The 12,583-nt window shown below is 53.3% G+C and overlaps 1 protein-coding gene across 1 annotated transcript; it reads right to left on the bottom strand.

Moving 5' to 3' along the window:
• Positions 1–2,451: 2,451 nt before the first annotated feature.
• On the bottom strand, positions 2,452–4,445 carry LOC123154202 (extensin). The gene is made up of 2 exons (XM_044572981.1): positions 3,221–4,445; positions 2,452–2,845 (listed from the first exon to the last, which is right to left on the bottom strand). The coding sequence occupies exons 1-2, from the start codon at positions 4,334–4,336 to the stop codon at positions 2,768–2,770; spliced, it is 1,194 nt and encodes a 397-aa protein (XP_044428916.1). The 5' UTR covers positions 4,337–4,445; the 3' UTR covers positions 2,452–2,767.
• Positions 4,446–12,583: the final 8,138 nt, after the last annotated feature.

Raw genomic sequence — 12,583 nt, 5'->3', positions numbered from 1 at the left:
GGTGATCATACTGCTCACGGTTCCTGTTCTGATCACGCCGGTCGACACGTCCCTCACGCCTCGGGGGCGATCTTGGGTTGTGGGTCGACTGGACTATATCTGCAGCGATATATCTGCTGTGGATCCTATTTCGCGACTGTGACATAGCTGAATTCTGATCTCCTGCCGCCCGGAGTAATGCTCTGATCTACAACAAGCCTCTGCCAGCCTCTGACTGAGAAGGCTGAATCGACTCTGCTATACGGGCTGCAGCTGCTAAATTCTGAATCGGAGTTCGATATACCTGAGTCGGTGGCGGAAAGAACTGACGTCGACTGGATGTTGGAATCCGTTGTCACGCATGCTCGTCGAGTGCTCGCTGGAGGTTCTCCAGTCGAGTGCGCTCAGCCAAGTTGGCCAAGCGCGCGTCCTCTAAGGCACGGGCCTCGTGGGTTTCTCCAACGATAGGAGTGTGCAGTGCATCCATGTTCCGGCGGTGAAGTTCTTCTCTCTGCAGCGAAGTAAGGGGCTCGGGGAGATACTCTTCATGGGTATGCGACGGACCGCCTCCGCCGTCGCCTCTGTCGGTGTGGGGAAAGCCGGGAGGACTGCGTGGTTCATAGACCATCAGAACCTCTACCGCTGGATCACTGCTGTCGCACTCGGATGCAGTCTCTGCGGAGCCAGTCGAACAGGCCGTAGAGAGATTCGTCGGGCTCGATCGCCGTGACTTGGGGGGTGCTGACTGGCGAGCCACCGCGTGTCTCGCCCACCGCTGAAGTCTCGACCGACCGGAGCGCTTGTGCCGGCGGGAAACAGGGAGGGAGGACGACACATGAGCCGACCGATACTGGGTCGACGGCTGCCGCAAGAGGACGCCGCGGACGCAAGCGCGAAAGTGCGTTGCCCCACGGACAGGGAGCGTGTCGACGTCGAGCGGAGCCTCCTGAAGCCAAGCGGAGTCGTCGGCGATGAACATGAGCGCGCCGAGATGGATCTCGCGGCCCTCCACCAAAACTCCGCCTGAAACCATGATGAAGGGGATCGGAAAAATCGCAACTTCTCCAACAAGTCGCTAGGACACCCGCCCCAAGGTGGGCGCCAACTGTCGTGGTTCTAAGTCTGACAGTAGAATATGGGGGTAGGAATGGAGAGGCAAGATCTTAACTATGGAGGAGTTGTACACACAAGGTTTATGAGTTCAGGCCTTTCTCGGAGGAAGTAACAGCCCTACGTCTCGGAGCCCGGAGGCGGTCGACTGGATTATACATGTGTGAGTTACAGGGGGTGCGAACCCTTGTCCCAGAGGAGGGAGTGGCTTATATAGAGTACGCCAGGACCCCAACTTCCCTTCGTTACACAGGGTTCAATATACATTAAGAGGAGGCGTTACAGGTAACGCCTGTATTAAGGTGCTACAAATGAGCATTAAGTATGCGAATGAATGCTTGACCGTTGTTGCGCAGAGTGGCTTTAGGTCTTCTGATATGCCGAGTGGTTTGGTGGTCGAGTGACCTGAGTAAGAGAGGTCTTCGAGTGATTGATAGGTCGAGTGGACTTCGCTTCGACACCTTTGTTGGTCCACTGCTTCTGACTCTTGAACTCCTTGGTTTTTAGGACAAGACTTTAGGTGGGGCGTATAGGTCAGGCCTATTACCCTATCCTAGGTCTGTGTCTACATCAGGCGGCGCTCTCTCGGTCAGCGCACCGCTTCAATGCCAGCGCCAGTGAGAGATCGTAGCCGCTCTGGGCCAGCATCAATGTGCAGCGGACGCTCTACAGGGGCATGAATGCGGGCAACTGACGCCGAGCAAGAAGCGCATGTGGATAAGGAAGGGTTTTTTGGGTTGGTCAGGATAGTCAGAAGCGGGAGCGGCAGTGATCCTGACAGCCTTAAAATCGCTTAATTGGTCTCCGGTTTGTGAAGAAAAACATGTTCAGACCACTAAGCGGACCGAACCAAGCCCGGCGGCGTTGGAGATGCCGTGACGAATCTGAAACAAGCGCCAATAAGGAGAATCGTCGACCGTCACCGTCCGCGCGGTAAGAATTCGTTATCACGCCGATGGCATGCAGACAATGAAAACGATTGGAATAGTTTGTTGCCGTGACAGCCCCATTTCGGCGGTACGGTGATTGTGGTCTGGTAAGCTGACACAGACAGTTAGCTAGCTGTTGAGTAATTTATGGACGGGCAGTGTCACTAATCACTGCAAACTTACTTTCAGAAAATCAACCCCGTTAATTTTCATTTAATTAAAATACTATTTGCATAAGTTTTCAGATTGTAACCTTGTGGTTAGTTGATGGTCGGCCGTGTCTAACCATGGCAAAAGGCATCAACCCAGCTTTCCCTTTCTTCCCCAATAACAACAGGCAAAAGATGAAAAACCGAAAACCAAAACCAAAAGAATGTTTCTGCTTCACAGTCATGTCAAGGTACCAACAACAACTGTAACAATGACAACGATGAAAACGTAATGGTAACTGTGATATAAATACGTTATAAATGTGAATAAAATTAACAATAATACACAGGCAGCGTCCCCTCTCCCTCTCGTCTGTCTCTCGTACATATCATCCGTGACACTCTGACCTCTCTCCCGTCTCTCTCAACACAAAGCAAAGGAAAAGAATCCCGACAATGTGAGCTCTACTGCACGCAGGAAAGAAAAGGACCCAAACACATCACCCCTCGTAAATAATTACATACACAAAACGAAAAGAGAAAAAGGGTGACATGGCCGACGCGCGCATCATCACGGCCCGATCGACGGGGACCGTCGGTCTAGGTGAGCATCGCCGCCGCGCCGAGCGCCGCCACGATCACGGCGGCCGCCATCCCGGTGCTCCTCGCCGGGGCACTCTGCAAGACAACCATCGACACATTGCACACGTTAAGTAGTTTGGTTGCAAAATGCGCGCCGACGATGAAGTAAACAATAGTGTGCATGGTCCACGCGCGCAGCGTGGACGGTCCTCCATGCTGGCGTCAACGGTGTGATTTGATTTGATTCTCATGTCAGGCAAGTTAATGCCCCAGCTAATAATGTCAGGCGAGTTAATTAGCCAGTCGGGAGCACGTGCGTGCCGGGCTGACCCAACAGTGCATGCGCGCCGACACACTGGCCGCCATGGCCATGCCGTCCGGGTGGCAGCCTCGTAAATTTGCTTCATGGAGTGTGCATGGATTATATTGGGCCCCAAATCCAGTGATCACTGATAAGATGCATGCACGTACCGCGGTGTCGGCGGCGGTGGAGTCGCCGCTGGGCCCGGGAGCCGCGGCGGCCTCGGCGGTGGTAGGCGCCACGGCCTTGGCTTTCACGGGGGCCGCGGCGACCGGGGCGGGCGCGGGCGCCTTCGTCTTCTTCTTGGACGAGCGCTTCTTCTTGGACGGCGCCGGCGCGGGGGCGTCGGTGGGCTTGGTCAATGGGGCTGGCGCGGCGGAAGGCACCTCGGGGATGAGTGTTGGCGCGGCGGCTGCGGGTGCCTCGACGGTGGGAGGGAGCGCTGCTGGAGCGGGGGCGGTGGCCTTGGCGGGTGGTGCGGCCGCGGGGGCTTTGGCCTTGGGCTTGGGAGTGGGAGGAGCCGCGGCGGGGGCAGTGACGGGGGCGGGAGTGACTGGAGCGGTGATCGGCGCGGCCGCGGGCGCAGGGGTGGCTGGGGCCTTGACCGGCGCGGTGGTGGCTACTGGAGTGGTGGGCGGCGCGGCAGCGGGAGCCGGGGTGGCGGGTGCCTTGAGGACCGGCGCTGGTGCGGCGGGGGTGGTGGTCGGCGCGGGAGCGGCCGGGGCCTTCACCGGTGCCTGTGTTGTGGGAGTGGTGGTCGGCGCTGGAGTAGCCGGGGCCTTGACTGGCGCCGGCGTGGTGGGAGTGGCGGTCGGCGCGGGGGTGGCTGGGGCCTTCACTGGTGCCGGCGTGGTGGGAGTGGGAGTGGCGGTCGGCGCGGGAGTGGCCGGGGCCTTGACCGGAGCCTGCGTGGCGGGAGTGTTGGTCGGCGCGGGGGCGGCCGGGGCCTTGACCGGCGCCTGTGTGGCGGGAGTGTTGGTCGGCGCGGGAGCGGCCGGGGCCTTCACCGGCGCCGGTGTGGCGGGAGTGGTGGTCGGCGCGGGGGTGGCCTGGGAAGACTTGGGCGCGGGTGCAGACGGGGTGGTAGTGGGTGGCGCGGACGCGTCGGCGGCGGGCGGGGCGGGGGAGGCAGTGGGCGTGGCCGCGGCCGCCGCGGGGGCCGGCGTCGCGTTGGGCGACTTGGGCGGGGCGTTGCCGGCCGGGGCGGGCGCCTGCGCGAGGGAGTGCGTCGCCGAGAGGCAGATTAGCGCGGTGCAGAGCAGGACGGTGGCAGCCCGTGGCGCCATTGCCAACTTTCTCTGCCCGCCGGTTTGGCTGAGTGTGAGCCGGGAGTGTGAGCGTGAGTGTGGGAGACGAGAGGGAAGTGCAGGTTGCTAGTGATGGAAGTGGCACGGCGTGGCGCGAGGTATAAATAGCGCATGTGCACCGCGTCGCATTCCCGCCGAGTAGGGACTAGGGAGGCGCGCTCTGGAGCGTGCCGTTGGGGCGGTGGGTGCGGCGGGGCCGGGGTGCAGCGCGCGCGCGGGAGGCGGGGCCTGGCTTGGCTGGCTGTCCGGTGCCGTTGGCTCGCTGGCCGACGCAATGGCGGGCGCTCCCCTCCCCTCCCTCCCTTGACGTATCCTCCCGTTCGTCGGTGCGCCGGCCGTGCGTGCGTGTGGATGGCGAAGCCGCTACACGTGCGGTTACTTGGCAAGTAACTGGAACAGTGACGTGCGCCGCCGTGGTACGCGAGCATCATCGCCGGGCCGGTGCGGCGTCGCATCGGCCTACTGGCGGTTGGTGTGCATGCGTCGTACGGGTATGCATACGTGTACAGACCAGCGTGTCGGTGCGTCAAGTTCTGGTTGGGAGTCCAGGTCCGGCCACGCGATGGTCGTCGATCGATCCATCGAGTAGCAAGCTTTCGGCTTCTACTCGGACTGACGAAGGGGTCCCATGCGAAACGCCCTTAAACCCGGCGGTCCAAAATTCATCTTCTCCGCCGGACCGGTGCCACGTGGCGCAGCCTCGGAGGGGCGTGTAGTGCATTGCCCGGCTATTTAAGTCGACCGGCGGCACCGAAACCCTATCAACCATCCATATTTTTCTCCTCATGTCCGCCGCCGCCGCAACTTTCCACTCCATCTGTCCGCCTGGTAGCCATGCCCCCTGCCGCCGGGTGAGGAGCGAGCCATTTCTAACGCCGGAGCACTGGCTCAAGCTCCTTGAACGGATCCGGATTAGGCGCGAAGATGTTCGCCTACATGGATGAGGTCGAGCAGGAGGAGGATGAGCCGGAACCCTCCTACCAGGCCGTCCAGCCGGCGCCCGGCACTGTCGTCGTGGACATCTCCGACGATGAAGAGTAGCTAGGGTAGTACGTAGATGTAGCAATGTAGCATTCTTTTGCATGCTTTGTATGGATTTAGGGGATGAAATATGAGAGACGGATGCAAAGTGGCTAATTTGAAACGTGCCTGGTCAATGCCCGCGGACGCGCCCGGGCGCATCCGCAGGCGTTTGAGAGGCCGGATTTGTAAAGTCCGGCTGTAGATGCTCTTACCAAATAAATAGATATGCACACATTTGCTCAGGGTCGCAAAATGTGGTACACATTTCATATCCTCCATTAAAAACTACTCCATCGGTATGATGTTTTTGCAGTTTAAATTCAATTGTAAAAATATCTTATATTTGGATACAGATGAAGAGTAAATTGTGCAATTGATTGTACTTGAACCGTTCATTTGTACCCCTCCGGGTCCAAGCACACCCTTCTTCCTGCTCACTTTGCATCCTCGGTGCGTCACGCCTCTCTATGTACATTGCCTGAGGATTGCATCAGTATATTCTTCCCTTTTATCAATTCAAAGATACACATCTAGTGTATCCGTGAAAAAGCAATCATGCATTTCAACTCTATTTTTTCAGGCTTCTGATCTGTTAATCAACTATCATGACACTACAAAGAAGAACAAAGGTAACAAAATTTATATTCAGGTCCGTAGACCATCTCGTGATTGCAAACTGATTAACCTACCATGGATAATATGGGGAATAATCCCAAAAATAATATTAGCTATAACAACTTTGATAAGCACTCGTGAAAACACATTAGCTACCAGGTTGAAAAGCATGGGTGACAGAGGGTCCCCTTGTTTCCCTCCTGTAAACAAAGGGCATTTTCATCATCAATTCTAACACAAAAGAACCTCCATTGTAGAAGAGATAGGATCCACCCAATCCATTTTTTTCCAAACATCTAGAGGTAAGCATTTTCACTAGGAAATCCCAATTCGGAGAGTAAGTCTCCTCGCAATCATATTAATTGAAACACAAGGATCATTTATCTTGTTTTTATCAGACACAACACTATTCCTTATTCCCGCCGTTCCTAAATATAAGTGTTTTTAAAGATTTCAATATGGGACTACATACGGAGCAAAATGAGTGAATCTACAGTCTAAAGTATGTCTATATACATCCGTACGTAGTTTGTATTGAAATCCCTAAAAAGACTTATATTTAGAAACGCAGGGAGTAATTTCCAAATTGTCCAAAACATGGCGAAACACCAGCCATCATCAAATGTTCCTCAGTTTTACTAAGAATTTTGATCCAACTATCAAACAAATCCTGAATGTTATCAGGCACATCCATCATGTTGAAAGCACATTTCAAAATATTCCAAAGCATCCTGAAAATAGAACATTGCTTGAAGAGATGATCAATCGACTCACCCCTGCCACAAAAAGGGCAAGCTTTGCTGCCGGTCCACACTTTTCTGATCAAGTTCTGAGATCTACCGTAGACTAGTTGGAGAACTTTTACGCACGCACTTGTGTCGATCAGAGGAGATTTGGTTCCGATTCCAATCAGGCGATGCTTAATGAAGTAGGGTGCGTTCTTAGTTGGCATGGCCGGCCATGCCTAATCACAGCTGCTACTGGCTAGGCACATTTCAAATGGACCAGAGCTAGTCATAATCAAATAGTGGTAGCCTCTGGTCGGGTGAAACGTCACTGTTACGGGAAAAAATATAGTCACCGTGTAGGAAACAATAATAATCCACATAAGCTCTAGCTGTAGAAAAACTGATCTTAGGTCTTAGGGTAGTTGTTGCACGCATCATTACCATGTGGACTAAAGTGGAAATCAAAAGGGCCAAAAAGAAGACCACTAGAAGGACCGGCGGCAGTCGTTAAACTGTTACTGTCAACGGGGAATATGTAAATGGAATGAAGACATGTGGTCAAAAAGAAGGATCACTCGTCTCGTGTCCCAACATATGACCCTACCTACATTTCCAATTAAGAGCATTACTAGAGCCCTCAAACCCTCAAACCCCTAAAAATAACTGTTTTTTTTTACAGTTTTCGTCGAAAAAAAACCGTAGGCTAGAACCCCTTAACTCTCAATTTTTTTTAAAGATCCAACCCTCAAACTCTCTCCCAATCCTCAAAAGTAAGGGTTGGAGAGCAAAATCTACCCCAACCCTCATTTGGCGGTTATCCTCGCGCGGGAGGGAAAAATCCTCCCAACTCCCGCGCCCACGCCCGCGACCGCCGCTGCTAGTCGCCCTCGTCGCCGGCGGCCGCCCCCTCGACCTCCCGCGCGCAACGACAACGTCGTTCATTGGAAATATTCCGTTATAAGGGTTGGGTTTGAGGGTTCTAATCTTTGCTCCTGTTTTTCAATCCGTAAAAGTGCATAAAAACATCATTTTTGAACCCTTAAAACGCTAGTGAGGGTTTGAAAGTTTGAGGGTTCTACTAGTAATGCTCTAAGAGCCACTATTCTTCCTCCCAACAAAAGCTCTGTTCAACATTGTGCATGCATGCAGGACCAACTGATTGTGAAATGCATCTGCTAGCTAGCCCCTTCTGCTTGATGCACTGCGAAAACTTCTTGAAGTGAAGGGAATACATATGCTATTCCGATGTACTCCTTCTGTCCTATAATACAAGAGCGTCTTGTCAAAAACGTTTTTATATTATGCGACGGAGGGGAGTAGGGTGTTTTGGTGACCGAGCTCCATGGACCCCTTTATTTTTGAAAAATTCAAAATTCAAACTTTTTGACTTCAAAAAATTCTGAAAATAAATATGCAACTATACACGGATGAAATGTATGTGTGTGTAAAAATTCAAGATGAAATACTTCGACATGCGACCTATAGAAAAAAGACAAATTTCTGGACTTTGAGGATGAATAGTAACATGTGTTAAAAAGCCTCAGGTTTGTCTTTTTTGCACAGCCTTCATTTCAACGTATTTCATCCTAAAAATTTACACACATGTGTGTTATGCCTCCATGTATGTCTGTAATTTTTTTCAGATTTTTTTGAATTGTAGAAATATGAATTTTCATGAATTTTGTGTTTTTCAAAAACCGGCCTCCATGGAGGCCGAGCTCCAAAAGGCATTTTCGGACGGAGGGAGTAGATAATATTGTAATTGCTAGGACAGATTACAAGACAAGATAATACTGAGCTCCTCTCGTGTCTCACCTGCTCATTTCATTTTATTCTGATCGTGTGGAATTGTAGTTTACCGCAAAAAAAGAAAGAAAAGATCGAGCTAACTATTCGGTGCAGTTCTCAAGAGCTTCTCGCCACATACGCTGAATAAAATAATACATAGGGACACGGATCTTACAATCACACTCTGATGCATGCACGCATGCATGCTAATTAAGTTGGACAGTTGAGAAGGGCCCCTTCCACAGCGTGTGGATTGAGAGCTTCGTTCAACCTGCAGCTCCAACAGCCACGCATGACGTCTACTCTGAAACGGCAGCTTTGATGTTATGGACTCGATGATTGACCGGATCGGTGAGTCGCAACGGACGCAGCGGGAGTAGCAACATCGCTCTCCGGCCAGCAGCCGAAGGATGGACCGACGTCCAAGCATTGGCTTGTTTGTTGTCTTGTTAATCGTATGATCTGGACTGCATGCATGCACGTCTTTTCCTAGCGTCGTTGTCGTGCGTAATCTAGCGACGTAGGCCGAGGACGAAAGTTCGGGTGATCGTTCAGCCCCGTGCACCGACAGTTTCTTCCCGGAATGACTGCTCATTTTTTTTACTAGATTTGGTGTGGGTAGATTAGACCTGATCGTAGTCCATGCAGGGCTTAGGGCATCTACAGGATTACAACCACAACGTTCTAATTTGACTCATGTATGTCTGTAGACAGCGTCCGATCATCCCTCAATTTCCGCATCAACAACCATCCCTCTCATATGCAAACCTTCAAACCCAAACAGTATCATGCAACGGTCAAACAACGTAAATTAGGCATAGCGAATGCTAGCTCGTACATGACAAAGCAAACTAGGATATAGCATATGATAGTTCATCATATATGCCATCAAACTATCAAACTTAGGCATGTTCTACAAGTTAAAATCAGGCTATAGAGGAAGTTTTCCCACTGCCACCCTTGCTGACCCTTGCCCTTGCGCTTGGCCGGTTGGTAAAGATTGTAGCGCTCGAAGACGACATAGGGGTCGAGGAATATCTGCTCGGCACCGGGGCTGCAAGTGTCAGATGCGGCACTGGTCTCCTCCTCCTCCTCTTTGGGAGGCTGGCTGACGAGGTCATAGAAGGCCCGAGCTTGCTCCACCGTCAGCGCACGAGCTGCCCGGGCTTGTTGCTTCGCACAGATTCAGGCATGAATATCATCCACAGCCTTGTCCGACATGAACCGATGCAACTCGCCCTCTGCGGCGCGACACGCCTTAGGGCATCTTCAGCCATGCCCCCCACAGGCCTCCCTAGGTCATTTTTTCGACGCCGGCGCTGAAAAAACGGTCCAGTCGCGCCCTTAGGACGCCGAAAATCGTCGGTTCGGACCTTTTTTTTCGCCCGGCGGTCACAGGCCGAACCCGGAGCGCTGGGGAGCAGTTGGGGGCTCCAGCGCTAGGGAAAAGCACGCCTGGCCCACACCGAGAGGGAAAAGTCAAGGTTTTCTTCCCCCGACTCGCCTCGCACCCCCGCGCCCTCGGCCACCACTAGCTATATCCCGGCGACGGCCGCCGCCCTACTCCGCTAGATAGCCATTCCCCGCCAGAAAATAGCAGCGCTTCGCCGCGGCAGCCCCTCCCACAGCAGCTGGGCGTCTCCGGCCGCCGTTTCCGGCCGCGGAGGCGCGGTTTAGTGGCGGGTACACGCCCACCGAGCGCAAGGTGTTCGGCGTTTTGACTGACTCGGCGATGGACTCGGATGACGAGGAAGAGCTCGCCGCGCTGCTGGAGGAGGAAGCCGCGGCCGACATCCAGGAAGAAAAGCATCTCATGGTGCTCGCCGCCCTCGCCCAGCTACTGGCGAGCAATGAAAAGCCGCGGCGAGGTGGCTCGGCGCCGGGGCGGGTGAAAGCAAAGAACCAGCATCGTCTCGAAGGCTACTGCATGCTCTACTCCGACTACTTCGCCGATGCTCCACTTCATGGCGAGAAAACATTTCGGCGCCATTATCGGATGAGTCGAAAGCTCTTCCTCGGGATTGTGAATTCCATTCGGGAGTTCGACAACTACTTCAAGTGCAAGATGGATTGCACTGGCGCTCTTGGATTCACCTCCATCCAGAAGTGCACGACAGCGATGAGGATGCTTGCATATGGAGCTCCCAGTGATTCACTCGACGACTATGGGCGCATGGCCGAGTCCACCAGCATAGAGTGTTTCTATAAGTTCTATCGGGCAGTGGTGGCAGTGTTTGGGCCACAATACTTGAGAACACCCAATGCGGAAGACACTGCTCGGATCCTAGCCCAGAATGCAACAAGAGGATTTCCTGGGATGCTTGGAAGCATCGACTGCATGCATTGAAAATGGAAGAATTGCCCATTTGGTTGGCAGGGAATGTACAAAGGCGCCAAAGGCGGTTGCAGTGTGGTGCTTGAGACGGTAGCCACACAGGACCTCTGGATTTGGCACTCCTTCTTTGGTATGCCAGGAACTCACAATGACATCAACGTGCTGCAGTGCTCTCCTGTTTTTGCCAAGCTCGTTGAGGGCCATTCTCCTCCGGTGAACTTCGAGGTCAATGGGCACCAATACAACAAGGGGTACTACCTAGCCGATGACATCTATCCGAGATGGTCAACATCTGTGAAGACGATCTCAAACCCTGCGGCAGGAGGCAAGAATGCCTGGTTTGCGAAAGTTCAGGAGGCTTGCAGGAAGGATGTCGAGCGGGCATTTGGTGTGCTCCAATCTCGATTCGCTGTTGTTCGGTACCCCGCTCAGACCTGGTCCAAAGATCAAATGTGGGAGATTATGACTTGTTGTGTCATCTTGCACAACATGATCATCGAGAGCGAGCAAGAAGACCCAATGTTTGACACTGAACCATAATACAGGCAGGGGCCTCTAGCCGAAGTTGATCACAATCTACCCACAACTTGGACTGCCTATCTCAGTATGCGTCAGGAGATCCGAGACCCACACGTGCATCATCAACTGCAGAAAGATCTGATTGAGCACCTATGGAGGCTCAAGGGGGACACCGTGTGATGAAATACGAGTTTTTATTTGTTGAACTATATAATTTGTATTGAACTATTTGTTGTTGTACTATTTTGTTGAAGTATTTTATTTTTCTGTGATGAAATATGTGATAAGAAATAATTGTTTTGATAATTAAACGCCGAAACATGAAGAAACCACGCCGAATATGGGCCTATTCTCGTCCACATGGGCCCTTTATTCATCGAAATTGGGCTACAAAGTGGACCAATTCCGGCGCCTGGGGGCGAGCTGGAGGCGACGTCTGGGCGCAAAACCGCTCCAGCGCCGATTGTATCGCCGGCTCGCCTCCAAGGAACGATTTTTATGCGTCCTGAGGAGCCAACGGCTGAAGATGCCCTTAGCTCTCACACGATAGGGACGCCAGGCACAGAATCGAAGCCCTGGGCCGTGGGTACAAGGACCCACCGCACGGGTTGCTTGGTCGTGGCCGCTGCCTGCTCCGGTTCCGGAGCAGACACGTGCCTTGAGCCGCCAACACACACATTGCCACCGCTGGATCCAAGCCCCACTGGCTTGTACTCCATGGAGGCATGGGCGAGGGCACGACTGACCCTCCAATCGGGTCGCATCTACTGCTTGATTCACCGCGAGCTTTCGGCTATTGATTCAAACTGGAATGGCTACGACTGCAGGAGCTTGGCTATCCTCCTGGGGCCGGCGAAGAGCCAGTGGGCCAGCTATCTCCTTGTCCGTATAGGAGACAAGGTCCCAGTGGACGGGTCTAGAGTTAACGGACTCAAAGTCTGCTGCCAGATATGGTCGGACATTACCGTAAAAGAGCTGGGCGGAATGGACTGGAAGTGGGGTGGAGTGGCAAAATTAGCTAGGGTTCGGTCCGTGGTGTGGATAGGGACGAGATATGTGTGGGATCGGGTTAGGCCAACCCGACGTGGTCGATGCGCCCGAGCGTGTCTAAGCAGCGACAAATCTGCCCTACATATAAGCTCAGTTTGAGGGGTGCCAGATAGCCTGAATGTTTGAACCGACTCTAGGAGGTCTGATTGGATGACGATTTTGTGCCCG

This window comes from Triticum aestivum, chromosome 7A, assembly GCF_018294505.1.
Source record: "Triticum aestivum cultivar Chinese Spring chromosome 7A, IWGSC CS RefSeq v2.1, whole genome shotgun sequence".
Classification (NCBI taxonomy): Eukaryota; Viridiplantae; Streptophyta; class Magnoliopsida; order Poales; family Poaceae; genus Triticum; species Triticum aestivum.
This window is presented reverse-complemented; position numbering and strand designations above follow the sequence as displayed.

Excerpts from the sequence above, each read along its gene's own strand:
- LOC123154202 (XM_044572981.1), bottom strand. The coding sequence starts at position 4,336 with ATGGCGCCACGGGCTGCCACCGTCCTGCTCTGCACCGCGCTAATCTGC. Across the intron at positions 2,846-3,220 it reads CCACCGCCGCCGACACCGCG|AGTGCCCCGGCGAGGAGCAC; the intron begins GTACGTGCATGC and ends GTTGTCTTGCAG.